Consider the following 22,875-nt stretch of genomic DNA (forward strand, 5'->3'; position numbering starts at 1 on the left):
CCTCCCCTAGATCACAGTTAGAGAGGAATTCACCATTATTTTCCTACTGTTTGTATAGTCCCATATTTTACATTTAGATTCTTAATTCATTTGGAATTTAAGCCTCTGGATAGTGTCAAGTATGGGTCTAATTTTATCCCTAATCACATTTTAATTCTGTCTACTTCTTCCTATCCCCATGGTCACTACTCAAGTTCAGGAGACTGAATTTTGACAAGACAATCCCACCCGTGTCATAACTGAAGTTCATGCCTCTAGCTTAAGATCCCTCCCGTCCATCCCTCAGACTGCAATCCCAAGTGCTTGCTTCCTAAATGTAAGTCAGACTGTACCTCAACCTTCTATTCTAAAAGGCTTTCAGTATTTCGGTGGCTTCCTGTGGGGGCTGGCCTAGAGCCCAGTATCCTAGAGTCCTACAGGGCTGCACCTTCTCTGCCTCCTGCCCACTGATCCGACCTTATCTTTGGTCACTCCCCACCTCATGCTCTGTGTTCCCGCCCCTTCAGTCCTGGAGACTTAGTTTCCCCATTTTAAAAATGGGAATGATAAAAGGCCTTGCAGAAACAATGCAAGAAACGATGAAATTTTGTCTACATGATATTTGGGGGATATCCCAAATATTGGTGTCTTGTAAAGGAGGCAATTACAAAAGAAATATAAGAATGAAAGAACAGCGTAAGACGTCAGCGTATTACATATTCTGAAATACGGTGGTTTTCCCAGCAGGAAAACTATATCTGTTTTGTTGGGCTGGTCTGGAGATTAGATAAATTAGGGGAAAATGCATCACAAATTGCATAATATTCATCATTAAGATGATGTCTACAGAAATTTACTTGACAAGTAAAAAAAAAATCAATGGCTGGACTCAATCAATCACCATGCTATTTTATACAATAATGTCTTAATTAACTATGAATTCCTAGATGGTAGGAGCTTCCATGTTCCGTCTGTCTTTCCAAGTAAACCTGCCTTCCAGGCAACAGTTCCTTACAGAACTGAACTAAGCTGGAAGACGAGCTGAATGATGGAAAGCTCGTGTGTTCTAGCACCAAAGAACTGGAAGGAGCCTAAGGCATCACTGGTCCACTCTTCCCCTTGGCAAGTTCTATGAGGATCAAAGTACCTGGAATTGTTCAGGTTTTCACTGCTATTCATTATTGCTTTTTTTTTTTTTTAATAGTCTTAAGTAGTAGAATCTTTTGGAAATAGAACCCAACTGAATCTTTCTTGGAAAACTGAAGCTTTCCCACGGCCCCACAGTCAGCACTGTGGATGTCATTTCTATGTGATAGGCGCCACGGACTTCGTCCGCGGGCTTTGTATGGCTGAGCTTGTTGGACACGTTATCTCTGCGAGGTACACACTCTTACTGCATTGACATGACAGAGAAGGGAACTGAAGTACGGGACACTACAGTGTGTTGCTCACGGTCATAGCTAGTAAGCGAGGGAGCTGTGTTTCCCTCATGAGTCAGCCACACACAGAAGCGTACCTCTTGGCATCACCTTAGAAGAATTAACTCTGGTCCAAGATGTGTGTAGGTGTCCTTTCCTGACTTCCAGTCTCACTAAGATGCAGGGACCAGAGACCGTCACTGAGCCATGCATAGTTCTGGTTAGCTCCTTGTCCACCCAGCTGTTCGTCATCCCAGCAGAGAACCACTGACCATGAGGCCATGACGACGTGCCTGGAGCACGAGGATGGGCCTTTGGTCGACCATATGTCCCTCTCCTCCAGCTGACACATCCCGTCCTGTTCATGGCCAAACCAACTAAGTAAGTGTGGGCTATGCAGCCCAAGCTGACGAGAACCCACGTCCTTGTGTACAGAGCCTTCCCGCAAAGCTTCTCGGGATTCACCTTCCATCTCTGGTTGGTTGACTGACATTCAGACTTCCATAAAGGGGCCCCAGATTCAGGCCCTGCAGGCAATGTAGACATGAACCTAGGTTTCATCTTTTGGGAGCAGGATCAGGCAGTCAAGATGATTGACAGGAGTCCCGTGAAAGCAGGCCCCATCGCCTACACTGGGCCCCAGTCACTTCAGGAAGAATCTAGAAGGTCACGCGGTGCAGCGCTCCCAGGAAAGGGGCTGCTGTTGAAACCACCACATCACACGCAATCTGAGGAAGCTTCACACTTTTCTAGAACCAATGTCAGTGAATCCCTGGCACCGCTGGTGGTCCCCATGTGGGTCGAAAACCCGGCACTTTGCACAACCCCTTCCTTCTGCATCAGATAGATGGAATGGTGAGAACAGTCTAGAACATTCTGCTACTGACATCTGGCCTTCCTCTGGCCATCTCTGATGGGAACCCAGCCTTCGGAGGCCTAGACCAGTGGCCTGAACTCCACTGGCCCCAAACGCTGTAGGACCTGCCCTTAATTTGACTGGCCATGTTTGCAGACTCTCTCCATGTCCAACAAGCAATGTCTTTGCAAATGACCTCCCTACAGACACCACCATGCCAAACAAACACGGAAACTCCGACGCAGACGGTCAGGGCGTGAGGCTAACCTAGGGGCTCTTCTCTTGCTCAGAGGCATTGGTAGTGCTGAGGCACTAAATGCCTTTTCCCCAGCAGGTTTCCACCGTCCCCTTCTTGTCCTTCAGAAGCACTGATGTTATTAATTCAGTGATTTGAAAACAACCTAAGAAATCAAAATACTTCTTTGAAAAAATAGAAAGTCTGGAAGCAAGCCTCAGAAATGATAGTTGTTCTAGGGTGGTAGGATTATGGGATGATTTAAAAATTTTTTTTCCCCCAAACTCATGGCAATGTTGTTGCATCTTCAGTAGGAAAAGATTAGCTGGCAGCGACTTTTTTTGACTGCAACGGCTCTGGGCAAGGTAGAGAGGTTCGGCTGATAATGCGGCCACCGCCCCACTGTTCCCTGAGTTCCTAATTCCCAACCCAACATTAACATAAAGTCTGCCTGGCTCACTCTTTGCGTCTGGAGAAAACAACCCACTGAACTTGAAGAAGACATAGAACTTTTAGCTAAGCATCTCTACTGGGGAACAATTCATGACTATGATTTTCTGGAGAGAAGAGTCCCTCACCCCATGCAGCTGAGAGAGCAGTACGGTCATTCCTCCTCACCTGGGGCCCTCGGTAAGCAAGATCAAATGCGCGTGCGTGTCACTTGAATCTCACTTCGGAAATCGGGCACTCCTGTTCCCTGCGGGTGGACCACGGGACCTACTTGGCAGGGATAATTAAAAGAGTGGACCGGGGATTGGAAATAAAATGGGGCAGCAGACTGGATGGCAGAGGACGAGGCTCAGGTCCCCTGAAGGCTCAGGAGAGTGTCAGGAAGTGGAAAGGCAGTAACCCCGCCCTCCGAAGAGGTCTGCAGAGAAGGTGGGCACCAGGATGCTCGCAGAGGCTGGACAGAGGCGGGGCCTGGGAAGCAGGAGCTAACAATCTGGAAATAATAAACCCAAAAGCGTTTTGAATACCGCACAGGCGCTGGGCGCTGGGCGTGAGTGGGAAGAGCCTCCGTGGTGCCCCACTTCAGGCGTGGCAAACCACACCAGTGCGTCCTCTCCTGCTTCTCGTCCTTTCTCTTCAGTCTCTGTAGGTTTCTCTAATGCAAAAAGTACCTGCCCTCACTTCCCCAACCCTGTTCTCCCGCGAGGTCTCCAGCTCGCCTGCTCTGACCTCGTGCTGCGCTCCAGGAACTGAAAGGGATTCCCAGGTCTGCTTCTTCCCCAAGGCAGGGGGCCGGTCTCCGGAAAGCCATCTTTCCTGGGGCATTAACTCCAGAGGCTCTCAACGGCTCCAGCCCCGAGCCCCAACACTTCCGTGACTTTGTCTGGAAGCCAAGAGGCTGCCAGATGGCATCACCTCCCGCCAAGTGCCTTCCCCATGCTAATAGCTGCGAGAGCCCTGTCACTGCGCCGGGGCACTGGCCTCTTATTGGCACAATGCATCATCGTGACAGAGGGTTGGGATGATGTATTGCTTAAAAGATGAAGCCATCAAAGAGTAAGTCCACGGTCAGATTAAATTTAATTACAGGATAAAAGAATTCAAATCTGTCATTCTCGTGATGAATTAACTGAGGCTAAGGGAAGGGAGCTTCTCCGAGGAGAAGGGAGAGGAGGAATGAGATGTATTGACAGAAGGACAGACAGAAGGGAGACCTTGATATCTCCCCGGAGCCCAGAGACTTACAGAGGTCGCCCTTGGGATAGAGCCTGACACCCCCTCCAGGATACCCACCTCCTAGAGCATCCCACCGCAGCTAGGAGCTGTTGCACACGGCGCTCCCTGAATGCCCCAGGACCACTGCTCCACCTTGTGCGGACAAGGCACGGCTGTTGAGAAGCCGTGGTCCTCAGCGTGGGGAGGAACCCACATCTGCTGGGTCCATGGCCACGAACGCTCCCGGTTAAGCTGAGCCTCAGATTTGGAGGCGGAGGGAGGGATTAACTGTGAAGGGGCTCCAGGGGGGTTTGGAGGGTGGCAGGGCCTCTTGAGATCCTGATTGGGTGGGGTTAACTTGATGGCCTATGTCTGCTAAAACTTACAAAACTCAATATTAACAAGAATGAATTTACCTGAAACATGAAAAAAAACCTCAATTATATAAAAACTGAAATAGTACAGTAAATTAAAAAAAAGAATTAGGTTGGAGGCACCTGGGTGGCTCAGTCATAAAGCATCTGCCTTGGGCTCAGGTCATGATACCAGTGTCCTGGGATCGAGCCCCAGGTCTCGAGCCCCTGCTGGATGGGGAGCCCGTCTCTCCCTCTCCCCTCTGCTTACGCTCTCTCTCGCAAATAAGAAAAATCTTAAAAAAAAAAAAAAAAAAAGAATTAGTCTGGGACAGTTGGCATAGTCTGGGACAGACATCCGGGGGACCTCTGACCACCACCTCTGAGTCTAACATGAAGCCTTGCCCCTAACAGGTGCTCCATCGATGGCACTGAGAGAGGAAAACACTCGGGGACGACAGCATGCAGATTCCCAGGCTCTGTCTTCAGTAGGGCTGGGGCTGGACTCAGGGACCGATGAGCATTTGTCATGCATGGTTGGGGGGGCTCACAGTTCTGGGGACCACACCTGAGATGCTGGGTGGCAAGCCCTGGCCCCACATCCTGGCACCCGGGGCTCTCGACACTCAGACCCTGCTCGCCCCAGCCAGCTGTGTCACTGTCCCTCCAACACGCCGTTCGCCACCGTCCCCACCACCTCCAGGCTTCCAGCTCACCTCCTGCCCATGTCCGTGCTGGCTTCCAGTCCTCCCAGCAGGCCTTGCTGTGGGCTAGCGAACGCATGGGGAGACATGGGGAGACACGCTCCCCACAAGGACGTTTTCACAGGACTTGCATTTGAAAAGCGTCACGGCTCCTGGCCTCTGTTTGCGCATTAACCCGCTGCGGGTGGGTCGCTCCCCCACGGGGTAGGACGAAACGTGCGCCTAAGACCAGAACTGGGTTTATGGCAAGCCCAGCCAGGGCCCTGGCCCAGGTGCTCAGCTGGCCGTGGCCGGCTGCACCACCATGGGGACCTGGGCGGCAGCTCAGCCGCAGGGGCAGGAGAGAGCAGCCCCAGACCCGGAGGGCTTGTTAAGGGGCGGGAGGGAACTGCAGGTGCCCTTGGACCCCCGGAGGCAGCACCGCCTGCCCGTGCTCTTCTTGACCTTTGCCCCCAAGGTCGCTCCGACAGCGGCTTGGAGAGGTTGACAGGCTGACCACGTGGGCGGGAAGGGATGGCAGGAAAGAGTGGGCAGAGGAGGCCAATCTCTCGGGCACGCACCTGCCCCTCGCCCAGCGGGGTGGGAAGCCTCAGTTCTCCTTGGACAAGACCCCATTCTCAGTGGGTTCAATCTGACCTCAGAGGCTGCAGCTCCGTCTCCGACTTCGGTTTGGAAAAGAGAAGGGCACGTGTCTCATCCAGCTGAGGGACCGGACAAGGGCCAGCCTGGCCACGCGCTCGCCGACGGACGTCTGTGAGCGAGTGGGCTGCACGCAGGGCGAGGAGCCTGTTCCATGTCGTTGACAAACACATGTTGTAAGACAGGAAATCACCCTCCTCGGTGCTTACTTTATCTCTGTTTAATTGCTGTTTGATAATAAATTACGACAAAGACTCATTAATTAAGCTAACAATGTCTGTGGAGCACCAGTTCCTTCTTCTGGGAGTTGCCTTGTTACCGGAGCTTTGGTTCGGCTCTGCTTGCCCACAGAGCTTTCCGGAGAGGGTTTAGAAAGATGCCAAAACACGTGATATTGGGGGGGGGGCTCACTCCTGGCGCAGGGGGAGCGGCGCTGGAAGGAGGGGGAGGAAACCCTGATGAGCCGGGGTGGGGCGGCGGCTGCGGAGCGGTTCAGAACATGTGGTGGAACAGAAACCAACATTAGACTCACTTAAGTCAGCTGACGGGACAACCAGGCCCCTCGTAGGTGTTCATCCCAGAGCTGGGGGGAGCAGGGAGCAGCCCACTTTGGTCTGCCGGTCCATCATCGACTGTGCGGCAGGAGTGCCCATCTGGAAAAGCTGTGCGCGCAGGGGGAACCGGGGAAAGAGGAAAGAGGAATTCTAGTTCTTTCCCACCAAAGGTGCCGGAATTGTGCTGGGGGAGCGGAGAGCCTGCCGCTGGCTCTGGTGTGGGCAGGGGGCTGACAGGTGGACATCTGCAGGCTGGATCCGTTTAGCAGGTGACCGGCAGGACTCTGAGGCAGGGGCACAAGCCAAGTGAAGGCTCTGGACAGAAGGCTGAAGAGGGTCAGGTTCCTGGGGGTCTGTCCCAGAGCTGTGAGCATCACAAGGGCGTTAGAGGGCGTTCTGAGGGCCCGGGCAGATGGAGATGGCAGAGGGTTCTGGGGGAGGTGGCCACAGGGCCGCGGGGGGCAGAGTGAGCGCCTCAGTGTGCTGGTCCTTGGATTCAGCTAAGAACAGCCCGAGGGGCTTCGAAAACCCTCCCCGAATCCCCCAGGTAAAAAATAACACTGCTTGGAGCCCTGTGGGGACGCCCTCAGATGTCCGGGAGACAGTTATGAGTCACCTTTGTTCCTTTCCTCATTCCCAAAGTGGGCTTCGCAGGCCTGATTATCCAAATGCGCCAGTGTCTATGATGCCAGTCACTCAGTGCTTGTCTGAATGTTGCCTGCTCCGACACTGGACAGAGAAACCTGGGACTTACGGATGAGTCACCGCTCGTGTCTCCCCGAACAGTGGTCACAGGCCTGTTCTGGGGAAGCTGGAAAGTCAGCAGGAGACGGAGGCCAGGAAGTCTCCATAGCAAGCACCTGTCTCTGAACTCCGGGAGTTCAAACAACCCCATGGAAGCATGTCATCCCCGCTGCGGTTCTCTAGTGTCCAGTCCCAACCCTCCCAGGCCAGCAGCCCAGCATCATCTGGGAACTTGCTGGAAACACAAAATCTCAGCTCCCACCCCAGGACCCCGGATTCAGGAGCTCCGGTGGCGGGGCCCAGAACATGGTGCTTTCACAGGCCTCGTGGGGACCTGCCACACTCGGAAGGCGAGGGTCCGGGCTCTGGAGCCTCCCTTGTCCGGCCTTGCGAGATCTGCCCCTCCGTCCCTTCTGCCTTAGCGCTTGGCCCGTCCTTCTCTCTTGCGTTCGGGGCCACCAGACCGGGCCACTGCCACCTTCCGACACCCTGAGCTCTCTTGCTCTTTCCACACTCACTGTGCTGTGGATTTTCCTGCCTCTTTACCTGTCTCTTCCCTCGAGTGCAAACCACGTGAGAGCAGGGACCACCGCCCCATGTACCCCCGGCCAACCTGCAGCACGGGATCCAGACGGACTCACGGAGTGAACGAGTGGACGAGTGAAGACACTCCCTAGAGGCGTCTGCTTTAGGCTCAGTCATGATCCCGGGGTCCTGGGATCGAGCACCGAGTCGGGCTCCCTGCTCCGTGCGGAACCTGTGTCTCCCTCCCCATCCCTGCTCATGCTCTCTCTCTTTCAAATAAATAAATAAACAGAATCTTAGAAAGAAAAAAGAAAGACAACCCCTGGATTCTTTAGACCCTTCCACCTTTGGTGCGAACACCCCCTTCCCTGAGCAGAGCCGGCGGGAAGTGCAGTGGGTCTGGGCTTCCCCGTCTTTCTCCCACGCCCCGCAGGCACGTTCAGCCAGAGGCGGGGCGGCCGGCAGGCTTGGTAAACCCTCTGCAAGCACACGGGCTGGGTTTGGATTCGGAGTGCTCTGCTGGCACCAGAGGGCCTGGCTTCCAGCCTGCTTTGCCCTCCGGCACTTGTCCATCCCCACCTCAGTCTCCCCCGCTGCCTCTCTACATCGCGGAGGGGCTGCAGGGAGCAAAGGGACGTGGGATTTGGCCCCCAACCCTCTGTCCTGCACTGACGGGAGGCTGAGGGTCCGGACCACCAGCACCAGCTGCCGTGACAGCGGAGAGAAGGCGACCCTCTTCCTAGCTGTTGGCTTCGTGGGAAGCAGAAGTTCCACAAGGAGGCAAACCCATGAGCTTTACGTCCGCATGTGTGAGCGTTCCACGTGGACCGAGGACACGGATCTGCCGTGACTGCGTGTGTTCCCGGAGCACGAGCAAGACCGAGGAAGCTCTTGGGCATTTTGTCCAGGGTCCTCCTCTTCCAGACGAGCCCGCTGAGACCCAGAGAGAGAACCGGCGCGTCGGGAGTAGAGTCCCCTGCCTGGTGTCCCCCGGGATCGCATCATGGAGACCGCCCTGTCTGCAGCGGCCTCTTATGGCTACGACTTGACATAAAACAATGTTTTCAATTTTTACGAATGTCCCGTCTAACGACATTTCCGGATATGTATTCTCCCAACCGTAAAGAATTTCTAAGCTTTTTGCACGCACACACGCACGTGCACACACAAGCACAGCTTGGGCTAGGTAATTCCCTCACCAGGCTCGCCCTTCCTCGGCTGGGGGCCGGTCTGCCCTTTCTGGGTTACCCTGTGTGTGTCCTCCCGAGGGACCGGGGAGCACGTGCGTTCCCGGCAACGTCCCAGCAAGCGCGCACCTCCTTCAGGGTCAGCCCTGGGCTCTGCACCGCAGCTCACAGAGTCGGTCATGTCTCCCAGCCACCCGCCGGCAGCCTTTCGGGATGAGCATGTCGAGCGAGTCCTCACGAGGATGTGGGCTAAATCTTCAGGCGTGCGTGGCTGTAACAGCTTGTATGCACACGGTACACGCTCTCCTGTTTGCAACCGACTCCGCAGCTCGTTCACACTCCTCAGTGTGCTGCGGTGTGCCCACTGCCGCCCTGCATGTCTGTGCCAATGCACCCGTGCGTCTCTCCCCGAGGGCTATGCAGAAACACCCAGAAAGCACCCCCATCCTCGAACGTCTCAGAGTGCAGAACAGCCACAAATTGGGGACAACAGATGTTCAGAAGTTCCCACAAATCCCCGCTGCCTTTACTCTCCTCTGGCTCCTACCTGGGGTCCCCAGCCGTGGCACGGGTACAGTATTGCTGTGTGGTTCTCCAGTGGCCCCTGGTCCAAGCAGACGTCTTTCGCCTTGTTGTTTCGAAGCTGCGGGAAAAGGGAAAACATTGCCCATCAGAGCTCACGGGTGGAATTTCTGTACCCAACCCTTGTTCTGCCAGCCTTGGCCCCCACTTCTCGATGCAAAGGCCACGGGACTCCCCCTCCTTGTGAGGACCAAGGCTCAAATCTGTGAGGTGATCATTATAGCAAGAAAGACCAAGTCCTTCGGCGGATGGTGTGGCCGCCGACCCTCTGCCTGGGACACCTCCAACCTCTGCTTGCACACGGCTGTCCCATCCAAGCACTGAAGAGGGGCTCAGGGAGCACCGGACAGGTACAGCAGTCACCCACTGGTTGTCCACGGTGGGCCTTGACACCAACATGGGTTGTAACCATCCTGGGAATCATAGGTCAGTGTCTAAAGTCATTACTGACACAGAGGCACCAAAAACAAGAATTGGAAAAGCAAACAAAAGCCTTGCCACCAGGAAAAGCCCGGGCGACACGTATTTGTATATTCTGAAAATACTAACTGAACGCTCACACTGTGCCAGACACCATCCTGAGTGTTTGGAAAACACCCGTGGAGGAACAGCCAGAAGTCTCCAAGACAAAACCCCTCAGCCCAGCGAGGCGCATCTCTTTGGGAACAGGCAAGAATTTGTCTAGCTGGAGCCTCCAAGGCCTCTGTGTTTCTGCTGTGGTATCCGTCCCTCCCACCACGCTGCGACCTCAGCCAGCGGGGAATAGTGCTGGTCTTATCCATACACGCTCGGTCTTCTCCCTGTTCTGTTCACCACGGAAACCAAACGAGCCAGGGATAAAGCAAGAAGAGAGGCAAGGGACACTTTGCTTTGGTGTCAAGACACAAGACACAAGACTGTGTCTGGGTTCAGACAACTGAGTGGAGTTTTAATGCCTGTTTCATGAAAATTACAAAAATGATACCATCGTACTGAGATCGCTTGAAAAATGTAGAAGAAAGTAACAATTGTTCACAATCCTTTCCTACAATCAGTTAATTTTTCCCCATTTTGAGACAACTTAGTTGTGTTCACTTTTGGCAGTAGTGAGAAATGTTGTGCGTAAAGCTTTGTTCCCATTTCAGGTTTTCCAAGAAAATAATCTGTGTCTCAGTCAGTAAAGCATCTGCCTTTGGCTCAGGTCATGATCCCAGGGTTTAAGCCCCACGTCGGGCTCCCTGCTCAGCTCACTCTTTCTGTCTCTTTCAGATGAATAAATTTTTAAAAATCTTTAACATAAACAGACACTTCTCCAAAGAAGACATACAAGTGACTAACAGACACATGAAAAAATGTTCATCATCATTAGCCATCAGGGAAATTCAAGTCAAAACCACATTGAGATACCACCTTACACCAGTCAGAATGGCCAAAATCAACAAGACAGGAAACAACGTGTGTTGGAGAGGATGTGGAGAAAGGGGAACCCTCTTGTACTGTCGGTGGGAATGCAAGTTGGTGCAGCCACTTTGGAAAACAGTGTGGAGATTCCTCAAGAAATTAAAAATAGAGCTTCCCTATGACCCTGCAATTGCACTGCTGGGTATTTACCCCAAAGATACAGATGTAGTGAAAAGAAGGGCCATCTGTACCCCAATGTTTATAGCAGCAATGGCCACAGTCCCCAAACTGTGGAAAGAACCAAGATGCCCTTCAACGGACGAATGGATAAGGAAGATGTGGTCCATATACACGATGGAGTATTACGCCTCCATCAGAAAGGATGAATACCCAACTTTTGTAGCAACATGGACGGGACTGGAAGAGATTATGCTGAGCGAAATAAGTCAAGCAGAGAGAGTCAAGTATCATATGGTTTTGCTTACTTGTGGAGCATATGGAATAACACGGAGGACATGGGGAGATGGAGAAAAGTGAATTGGGGGAAATCAGAGGGGGAGACAAACCATGAGAGACTGTGGCCTCTGAGAAACAAACTGAGGGTTTTGGAGGGGAGGGGTGTGGGGGGTTGGGCGAGACTGGTGGTGGGTATTAAGGCGGGCATGTATTGCATGGAGCACTGGGTGTGGTGCATAAACAATGAATCTCGGAACACTTAAAAAATAAAATAAAATTTTAAAAAATCTTAAAAAAAAAGAAAATAATCTGAGAACTGGGATTACAGTAGCAAAATGTATGGGTCCCTTAATGTTCTTCAAATATGCTATCCGATTCCTTTCCGGAAACTTTGAACCAATTTCTATTCCCATCCACAAGATACAGAAATGCTGTTTAGTCCTGACTTTCACCAGTTAAGAATATTGTGTACAAACTTCCAAACTTAGATTCTGGGGAATCTGAGGCATGGCCTGTTGATTATAGCCAATATCACATACTCGAAAATGGCTAAGTGGCCAGACCATCTTAAATGCTCTTCCCGCAAAAAGGAGATGGTAAGTATGGGACGTAGTGGAGGGTGAGCGAACTCTCCGGCAGGAATCACTTTGTAATATGCAACTGTATCAAATTATGTTGGACACCTTAAGCTTATACAATGTTACATGTCAATTATGTCTCAGTAAAGCTGGAAGAGGGGAAAAAAGAAAGTGGCTAGGAAGAAAAATTCTAAAGAAAATGGTGGAGTACTCTTTCCAACCAAAGTTTCCAAAAATTTGTGTGGAGGGTGAAAAACCAGGCATGGCGCACAAAGAGTCCCAAGCGGGCGATCTCCAAGGAACCGCAAAGCCACCTTAAGAGCCCCATACCGTATTTCAATGCTTTCTCAGATGCTCTGAGGAAATGGCTCGTTGTGGATGCTTTCAACGATGCAGAGGATACATTACACAGAAAAATCCAAAATCTTCTGAGTCAAAAAGTAATTCAGAAGAGTTAAGATGTTGAAAGCAATGAAATCTCAGAAATACCTCGACCAATGTACTTTGCTTACATTTCCTTTTTAGCCTGTAAAAAGCAAGATGATAAAATGTGCCTAATGAAGCCTAATGAAGCTTTTAAAGTAAGTATAAAATAAAAATTACGGGTAATAAAAAACATTGTGTTGAGAGGTGAAGAAAGACATCTTGCTTTTATAAATTTATAATTAATAGTAAATTGGAATGTTTCATGTTTAGCAATTATTTCCCTTTTTGAGAATTATCTGTTTATTTCCCCGCTGGGATATCAAGTGGTTTTATTGTAGATTTATAAGAGCTCTTTATATATTAAGGATATTGTTTTTATGGCACATTTTTCCATATAATGATTTCAGAATACTAGGCTTTTAAATTTTGTTTCTAATGTTTATGCAAAGAAATCTATTATTTGGAAACTTAATAAGCTACATGCCTGGGACCGTACTAAGCTTAATGACTGCAAAGATAAACAAAACTGTCCATGATCTGGAGAGTTAGACAAAAGGAGAGCTAGTACAACGCCGAGTGTGCCAAGACAACAAGGAGACCATCCTTACCCCATCTGCGGGTTTGGACACCAAGAAGAGGGACTTGTGACCCCTGGGTAGGTGGAAATGTTGCTGGAAATGTTCTAGTTTTACCCAGGTATAGCTACGTGGATTTTTGCTTTATATCATTGTGCCACACGCGTACGCTTTATGCGTACCATATGTGCATTGACTTTCCTATAAATAACGGTAAAAGAAAAAAGGATGAGCAAACCAGCAACCTTCAGGATGATATGAGCCAACCATAGAAGTGTGAGTGAAAGACTTGGGGGTAACTGTGTGCACCCCGAGTTGGCGTTATATGTGGAAAAGCAATTATGTCATACATGGGAGACTCAGGATATCAAGTATCCACATGTCTTTCCTTAAAAATTATCGTAAGACGGTCCAGCTAATAGAGGTAAATGAGCTTTTAGGAACCAAGGGAAACACAACAAAATGATCCAGTTAAAAAATGGGCAGAAGACACAAATAGGCATTTTTCTAAAGAAGACCTCCAGAAGGCTGCCAGACCCATGGAAAGATGCTCAGCGTCACTCATCATCATGGACATACAAACCAAAACCACGATGAGCTACTACCTCATGCCCATCAGAATGGCTAAAATTAACAACACAAGAAACGACAGGTGTTGGCGGAGAAAGGGGAGCCCTCCTGCACTGCTGGTGGGAACGCAAGCTGGTGCAGCCACTCTGGAGAACAGTGTGGAGATTCCCCGAGATGTTAAAAACAGAGCTACCCTACCACCCAGCAATTGCACAACTAGGTATTCACCCAAAGACACATACAGATTCGAAGGGGCACATGCAACCCCGATGTTCACAGCCACATCACCAACAACAGCCCCACCGTGGAAGCAGTCCAGGTGTCCACCGACCGATGAATGGATGAAGAAGATGCAGTATTTACCCAGCCATCAGAAAGAATGAAATCTTGCCATCTGCGGGGACATGGACAGAGCTGGAGGGAATTATGCTGGTGAAATAAGACAGTCCGAGAAAGACGAGCACCATATGATCTCACTCCTATGTGGACTGTAAGAAACAAAACAGATGAACATGGGTGGGCAGAAGAGAGAGAGCGAGGGAAACAGAGTATAAGGGACTCAGTGACAGAGAACAAGCGGAGGGTTGTTGGCGGGAGGATGGGGGGAGGGCTAGGAGGGTTGTTGGCGGGAGGATGGGGGGAGGGCTAGGAGGGTTGTTGGCGGGAGGTGGGGGGGGAGGGCTAGGAGGGTTGTTGGCGGGAGGTGGGGTGGGAGGGGTGGGTGATGGGGATGAAGGAGGGCACTTGTCATGATGAGCACCGGCTGTTGTACGTAAGCGATGAATCACCGAATTCCACTCCTGAAGCCAAAATCACACTGTATGTTAACTGACTGAATTTAGATTAAAAAATGGAAGGAAAAAAAATCAAGGGACACTGGCTTCTTACGTAAGCGAGCGTAGGCGCCGTCACTGTTGTAGGGTGAGGCAGGAACCCGGGAGCCGAGACCTGCTCTGAGGGGTCTGTCCAGCTTGGCCACTGAGCCGGGGTCTGTGTGTGGCCAAAAGCAGCAGCAGCAGCAGCATTATAAGCATCAAAACGCAACTGTCTGAAGAATGACAGAATTTGTCACTGAAATGAACTTAACCGAAAAGCTATTCTGAAAGGTATGAAACATAAATCAAGTAAGATAATGTTTGCATCTAAAATCCCAGTTAATGTTAACGAAGACTGAGAAGTCGATGAGGTGGTCAGGAGAAAGTGTGTTAATGTTCTCGTATTATATGCTACTTGGCCCTTCATTTTGGAGACTCAGATGAGTTTTCTAAAAAAACATTAGAGGTACTGCAAGAGCTGGATCGTGGGGGCAGTTCTGTTTTTACTGTTTGGGGGCCCTCCAAATTGTCTGCCAGAGGGGCTGCACCAGCTCGCATGCCCACCAAAAGTGTAAGAGGCTTCTCCTTTCTCCTCAACCTCGCCAACACTTGTTGTTTCTTGTGTTGTTGATTTTAGCCGTTCTGATGAGTGTGCGGTGGGATCTCATTGTAGTTTTGATCTGTAAGTCCCCGGTGATGCCTGATGGTGAGCATCTTTGCCTTCCTAGATTATACTGAAAGAATACAAAAATACTAATTCAAAGGGATACGTGCACTCTGATATTTATAGCAGCATTATCTACAATAGCCGAATTCTGGAAACAGCCTGAGTGTCCACTGACCGATGAGCAGATCAAGAAATATGGCATATACAATGGAATATTATTCATCCACAAAAAGAAAAGAAATATTGCCATCTGCAATGATGGGGACCGAGCTAGAGAGTATAATGCTGAATGAAATAAGTCAGTCAGGGAAAGGCAAATACCAGATGATTTCCCTCATATGTGGAATTTTAGAAACAAAACAAATGAGCATAGAGAAAAAAAAAGAGAGAGAGAGAGGCAGGCCACAAAACAGACTATACAGAGCAAACTGATGGTTATGGAGGGGAGGGGGGTGGAGGGGAGAGGGGTGGGGGGTGGGGTGAAAGAGGCAAGAGGGATTAAGGAGCACATTTGTCATGATGAACACCTGGGCATGTACAGAACTGCTGAGTCACTAAATCGTGCACCCGAAACTCATATTACACTGTATGCTAAGTGCAATTTAAATAAAAACTTAAAACAACAAAAACCATTAGAGGTTACAATAATGCCATTAAGAACAAGACATATACAATTTACATGACTAATAAGGCTTTTTAAAGCTAAAAAACAAGCTGGGTAAAAACTTGGAAAAGAGGAAGGAACATTAAATCCAGAAATATTCACTGGCCTGGGGAAAGACTCCCAAACAGAATTGTACATGAAAAACAATGCCTGATTTCAAGCTTTACTGCAAAGCTGTGATCACCAAGACAGCATGGGACTGGCACAAAAAGAGACACATAGACCAGTGGAACAGAGTGGAGAGCCCAGATATGGACCCTCAACTCTATGGTCAAATAATCTTCGACAAAGCAGGAGAAAATATCCAGTGGAAAAAAGACAGTCTCTTCAATCAATGGTGCTGGGAAAATTGGACAGTTATGCATAGAAGAATGAAACCTGACCATTCTCTTACACCATACACAAAGATAAACTCGAAATGGATAAAAGAGCTCAACTTGAGGCAGGAATCTATCAAAATCCTAGAGAAGAACATAGGCAGTAACCTCTTTGACATCGGCCACAGCAACTTCTTTCAAGACATGTCTCCAAAGGCAAAGGAAACAAAAGCAAAAATGAACTTTTGGGACTTCATCAAGATCAAAAGCTTCTGCACAGCAAAGGAAGAGTCAACAAAACAAAAAGGCAACCCACGGAATGGGAGAAGATATTCGCAAATGACACTACAGACAAAGGGCTGATATCCAAGATCTGTAAAGAACTCCTCAAACTCAACACACACAAAACAGATAATCATGTCAAAAAATGGGCAGAAGACATGAACAGACACTTCTCCAATGAAGACATACAAAAGGCTAACAGACACATGAGAAAATGCTCATCATCATTAGCCATCAGGGAGATTCAAATCAAAACCACACTGAGATACCACCTTCCACCAGTTAAAATGGCCACAACCAGCAAGACAGTAAACAATGTGTGTTGGAGAGGTTGTGGAGAAAGGGGAACCATCTTACACTGTTGGTGGGAATGCAAGTTGGTGCAGCCACTTTGGAGAATAGTGTGGAGATTCCTGAAGAAATTAAGAATAGAGCTTCCCTATGACCCTGCAATTGCACTGCTGGGTATTTACCCCAAAGATACAGATGTAGTGAAAAGAAGGGCCATCTGTACCCCAATGTTCATAGCAGCAATGGCCACAGTCGCCAAACTGTGGAAAGAACCAAGATGAATGGATAAGGAAGATGAGGTCCATATACAGTATGGAGTATGATGCCTCCATCAGAAAGGATGAATCCCCAACTTTTGTATCAGCATGGAGGGGACTGGAAGAGATTATGCTGAGTGAAATAAGTCAAGCAGAGAGATTCAAGTATCATATGGCTTCACTTACTTGTGGAGCATAAGGAATAACACGGAGGACATGGGGAGATGGAGAGAAGTGAATTGGGGGAAATCATGGGGGAGACAAACCACGAGAGACTCTGGCCTCTGAAAAACAAACTGAGGGTTTGGAGGGGATGGTTTGGGTAAGGCTGGTGGTGGGTATTAAGGAGGGCACGTATTGCATGGAGCACTGGGTGTGGTGCTTAAACAATGAGCCTTAGAACACTGAAAAGAAATAAAATAAAGTTAAAAAAAAAAAGAAAAGAGAAACGGAGGACATAAATCGAAAATACAGTACAATATTCACAATGCCTCTTTCTTTTTCCTGCTGCTCATGGGCCTGGTGTGGTGAAAAGAACCAGTAGGAGTGAGTATTAGAAATGGAGTTGTTTAAATAATGGCAAATTTGTTACCAAACTGAATTTGATTAGTTTGATTCCTTGCACTTAATGTTATAGTCCATATGAAATGTATTTTAGCACATGGTGAACTCAGCAAGCAGAGAATGGGTAATAGAAGCAAATGCCCTAAAATGTTAACATGGATCATGCCTGGGAATTCGGATTTGCAATAAGTTTAGTTTCATCTTTATATTTTTTAGAGTGCGTGCATTGAATTTCTTACTTTAAAGAGACAGAGATTTGCAAAAACAAATGTCTTCTCCCCTCCAAAAATCAGACTGTGATATCTATGTTGACTCCATGGCCACCCCATTGTTCAGCAACAGAGACATCATTTACATTATTTATACTGTGCTTCAGGTCAATGGCAGACCATGGAGCTGTTCAGTGCACAACATGTGGAACTGTGCCCTTGCCATCTTCTTGAATTTTTCCATTTTTATTCTTTGTTTTTTTAATACTATTTTTCTCCTAATTATATTAGCATATGAACCTCAGCAGTAATTGCGGAAACATTACAAAGTACCCCCATAAAGACTGCCTGTCTCACTCCTGGAGGTAACTACAACCGTCATCTCCGTTTCCCCATTGCTGTGTTCCTACTTGCTTCCAATCTAAAACAGTAGCCAATCCACTATTATAATCCTGATTTTTTTTTTTTTTTTGAGAGAGAGAGAGTGTTCATGTATGTGCTCATACAGGTTGGGGGAGGGGCTGAGGGAGAGGGCGAGAAAGAATCTTTTTTTTTTTTTTTTTTTAAGATTTATTTTTTTGACAGATAGAGATTACAAGTAGGCAGAGAGGCAGGCAGAGAGAGAGAGAGGAGGAGGAAGCAGGCTCCCAGCCAAGCAGAGAGCCCGATGCAGGGCTTGATCCCAGGACCCTGGGATCATGACCTGAGCCGAATGCAGAGGCTTTAACCCGCTGAGCCACCCAGGCGCCCCGGCGAGAAAGAATCTTAAGCAAGTTCCGAGCCTAGTGCAGAGCCTGAAGCTGGGCTCGATCTCACAACCCTGAGATCATGACCTGAACAGATATCAAGAGACAGATGTTCGGGGCACCTGGGTGGCTCAGTGGGTTAAAGCCTCTGCCTTTGGCTCAGGTCATGATCCCAGGGTCCTAGGATCAAGTCCCGCATCAGGCTTTCTGCTCAGCAGGGAGCCTGCTTCCCCCACTCTCTCTGCCTGCCTCTCGGCCTACTTGTGATCTGTCAAATAAATAAATAAAATCTTAAAAAAGAAATTAAAAAAAAAAAAGAGAGACAGATGTTCAACTGGCGAAACCACCCAGGTGCACCCCTGACTTTTTCTTCCTAAGAATTATATCAGGGACACTCAGGTAGCTCAGTCGGTTAAGAATCTGCCTTTGGCTCAGGTCATGATCTCAGCGTCCTGAGATGGAGCCCTACATGGGGTTCCCTGCTCCGTGGGGAGCCTGCTTTTCCCTCTGCCTCTGCCTGCTTCTTCCCCTGACTGTGTTCTCTCTCTCTCTTTTTCTCTCTGTCAGATAAACAAATAAATAAATAAAATCTTAAAAAAAAATTATATCAACATTTTCTCATGTCATTAAAGTATTGTACACACCTTTTGAAATGACTGCAAAACACTTCAAACTATTAATATGGTATATTTAACTAACCTTTAAGTTAGATTCAGAAATTTTGGTCCAAAAAAAAAAAAAACAGTCACTGAGATGAACAATTACTTTCAAATCTTTGTCCTCATTTCAAATTATTTGTTTGGGATAAGAGCGGAGATGAAAGTGTGACTATCGTTAAACCTTTTAATACATGTGGTTCAGATTGCTTTTTAAAAAGCTTGTTTCAATTTACACTCTCACCAGAGGATTTGTGGTTTTTCATATAACCAAGATCTAGCTGGCAGAGTGCCAACCTGTATTCCAAAAATGAATCTTTGTTTATTTGGTAGAAGAGAAAAACCTACTTCATTGTATTTTTAAGACATATTTTAATTTCTTTGATGAGGAATTCCATGAAAAGTTTTCATGTGTTGGGGCACCTGGGTGGCTCAGTGGGTTAAGCCGCTGCCTTCGGCTCAGGTCATGATCTCAGAGTCCTGGGATCGAGTCCCGCATCGGGCTCTCTGCTCAGCAGGGAGCTTGCTTCCTCCTCTCTCCCTCTCTCTGCCTGCCTCTCTATCTACTTGTGATCTCTCTCTGTCAAATAAATAAAATAAAAATAAAAATAAATAAAAATAAAAAGTTTTCATGTGTTTTCCAACGATCTGTGTTTCCTCGTGTACTTTATTTTTCTTTGGGGGATGTTTTATTTTCTTATTTAAATTAATTATTAAAATTTAAATCAACTCACGGAGCTCATGATGTGCTAACTGTTACCCACTCACCTACACTATTTATGGCACACACACTTCTAGCTTGCCAGGCCTTCTCCGTTCGGATGACATACAGACTATTTTAATATTTATAATAGCTTGCCAGCTTTCTCTGTTCGGACGGCGTACGGACTATTTTAATATTTATAAGCGCAGATCCATTATCTCTTTCCTATGCATTTTCTTCCAGGTGCTTCTTAGAAGGCTCTGGCCCTTTCAGAGATCAGAGGCACACGCATTTCCGCATGGTTCTATCATAGTTTCTTTTCTTTCATTTAACGCTATAGATCATCTGAAATACACTTCAGGATATGGCGAGCTGTAAGAATTTAAATTGTTTTCTTCTCCAAAGAGCTAAGCAATTCATCCGATTGTCTTACCAATAACCCACTCAACTGTCTGCTGTTTCCTGGTGACTCATTCTGTTGGATCTCACTTCTATAACCCCAAACCCTCAAACCATGCTTTTGTTTGGAAGAAGACAAGGCAGTTTGGACCTGTTAGTAGTCATGGCTGGGTGCCAGCTACTGTCCTCAACCCTCCCTGTAGCCCGGTGCAGTGGCGTCCGCCTTCCTCCTAATCCAGATTCCGGCTCAGGGGCGACACCTCCCTCACACCCGGATGGTTTAACCCGCAGCTGATCTCCCTCTTGTAAAAGGCATCGGGCACAAAGTAGGACAATACACAGAGAAGAAGGGAACATTCTAAGTCAGGGAGAGCCTTCTGAGCGTCAGCCTGGTTGTCACAGGGTAGCCGCAGGGAGCCCTGGGAAGGAACCTGAAAGCTGGGGCTCATCAGACCCACTGGGTCTGGTGCGTCCGGCTGCCCACGCCCCGACCCGACTCTGCCACCAACCGATTCCTTGTCCAGACACAACACAAGGAAGCGACCAGGCTTACGTTCAAGTGTGTTCTCAGCAGTGGTACTGATGATATTTTAAAAATGGAAACCACCCAGTTGCCTATATTTTCAACAAAACACAGCCCACCCAAAGGTAGCATCATATATAATCATTATTAATGAGGCAGAAATGACACAGGAAAATATCCTTCATATGGCATTAATAATTCAAATTATCCCACAGGTGGATACCATGGCTCCAAGAATGCATAGACAGAGGTGTGCTTATATAAAGCATGGACGTGTGTGTATCAAAAAAATGCACGTGCACACACATACGCACAGAGAGAAGACCAGACGTCAAACTGTACGTATTACCTACAAAATCAGAATGCCTTTGTCCAAGCCTGGCGTTGTGACTTACAGGCAGAGACCTTGGGTAATTTATTTAATTCACTGAAGTTCGGCTTCCTGATCAACAAGATGGACATAATAGTCCACCGCATAAAGAGGGTAAAGTGAGCTGAGACGTGAGAAGCACACCAAGAGCACTCTGTAAGGGTCGATCGCTATGATTAGTTTCAGAATTTTCTACAATGCATATGTACGGCACTGGCAATAAGAGAAAAGTCTATCTGCTTTAATGTGGAGAGACGTGATGTCATCTCCTCCCAGAAAATCCAAGAACATCCCCTTCTGTTGGTGACAAGGGGCTTGACCCCCGGCCCTGAGCAATGGATGTCTCCAGGCACTGCCCGTCTTTATACACAACTTCCTGCTCAATGTCTCACTTACAGGTCCCAGAGAACTTCAAAATCAGAATGTCCAAACAGAACTGGTCACGCACTCCACACCCGTAGGCAGAACCGGCCACCAGAGCCCTTGGCCCACGCCCCCACTGTGACATGTATTACTCTGTGCCCCGGCCAGCAGGTGAGAGCCCTGCTTCCAGGTCCTGCAGCTCCAAAACCACTCTATTCTCTGTTCCTCACCAAAGCAGTCCCCAGCCTAATTCACAGCTCCCTAAGCGGAGAGCAAGCGCGGTCTCAATTACCTCCCCGTATGCAACGGTGTTATTGTATCTTCTCATCTCCGGGTACACGTGGTCCAGGTACCACTGGAAAGTCTTGCATTTTAAACTCGTCCTCAAGGCTCTTCTCTCGGACACATCGCCTATGTCAATTCCCGCGTTCTGGAAGCAGAAGCGAAGGGCTTTAGTGACCGGGGGCGGGGCGGGGGGTTCTGGCCAGAGGAAAGGACAGGTGGTCTTCACAGACACCATCCAGGAGAAACCGCAGTTCCTGCCTGCTTGCTTGGTGCGTAGGTTCAAGGGAACTCACTTGATCACAGACCCCCCCCCCCCCCCGCCCAAGCTAGACCGCTGTCCCCTGAGCGCAGCTTGCAGCCCCCAAAGTCAATCGTCCTTATCACCACACGAAGGGGACCCTGGGACACAGCGATGCTGACAACCTACGTTCCCAGCTCTGTCTCTCCCGCATATCCTCAGCGACTCCCAGAGCCAATTACTGGAGGAATTATTTGATTAAGACAAGGAAATAAACGCCTGGAACCACCTCCCGCCTTTCTTCTCCCTACCTGGGTGACTCTGCCCCTTTGCTGGCTCTTTGTGACGTTCATTATACACAGAAGTAAAAATAATTTCCCATTGCAAAGCTTGTAATGATGTTCTAATGAATAATTCAGTCTGCTGTTACAGAAATGAGCCTGTAATGGCTGCCGTGTGCTGACAGGGGACAACGGCGCCCCTGAGATACGGCTCCGCAGGTGCGGCCACAAGATGGCCGCGGACCAGGAGGCCGGCTGCTGGCTCGGCGATGGCGGGCAGCCAGGCCACCGCGCAGGGCCAGGGAGAGTTCACGTTATTTCATTAACCTCTTTCTTTCAACAGCCAAACGGCGATTTTAAAGGAAAAATCCCCATCAATGTAAAACTTTCAGAATCCAAAGGCAAACCTGGCCCATGATGTTTTAACTCTTGGTTTTAACGCGTTGAGCATAATGGAAGAGAATGGCCGTTTTCGAAACGCGTGGGAGGGTGCGGCTGGCATGAGGTTGTCCAGGGAAAGCACTGGAAGCCCGTCGGCAGCCCTGAACTCTCAGGACTGAGAACAAGGCCTTTGTGGGCGACAGCTTCCCACCCACGAGCAGGAATAACAACAGCGATTGTGCTGTGGGGAGAGTGGGGTAAAGATGCGAGTTCGCGTCCCTGGCCGGGCATGTGCTATGGGTAGGACGTTAAGCAAGTCACGTTAACCTCCCACAGCTTCAGTTTTCCCATCTGTAAAATGGGCAGCAGAGAGGTCCCTGTCAAGCCAGCATTTACTGATCCCTTAATGTTTGCTCTACTCTGTTCTAAGCCTCCTAT

General features: G+C 48.7%; 1 protein-coding gene across 1 annotated transcript in view; it reads right to left on the reverse strand.

Moving 5' to 3' along the window:
• Window positions 1-22,875, reverse strand: part of GALNT17 (polypeptide N-acetylgalactosaminyltransferase 17) — a 429,831-nt gene that overhangs the window by 16,697 nt on the left and 390,259 nt on the right. The window contains exons 8-9 of the mRNA XM_045993859.1: window positions 21,545-21,682; window positions 9,407-9,502 (exon numbers count right to left, since the gene is read on the reverse strand). Of these exons, the coding sequence (XP_045849815.1) occupies window positions 9,407-9,502; window positions 21,545-21,682 (234 nt within the window). The remainder of the gene's footprint in view (window positions 1-9,406; window positions 9,503-21,544; window positions 21,683-22,875) is intronic.

This window comes from Meles meles, chromosome 21 (assembly GCF_922984935.1).
Source record: "Meles meles chromosome 21, mMelMel3.1 paternal haplotype, whole genome shotgun sequence".
Taxonomy (NCBI): Eukaryota; Metazoa; Chordata; class Mammalia; order Carnivora; family Mustelidae; genus Meles; species Meles meles.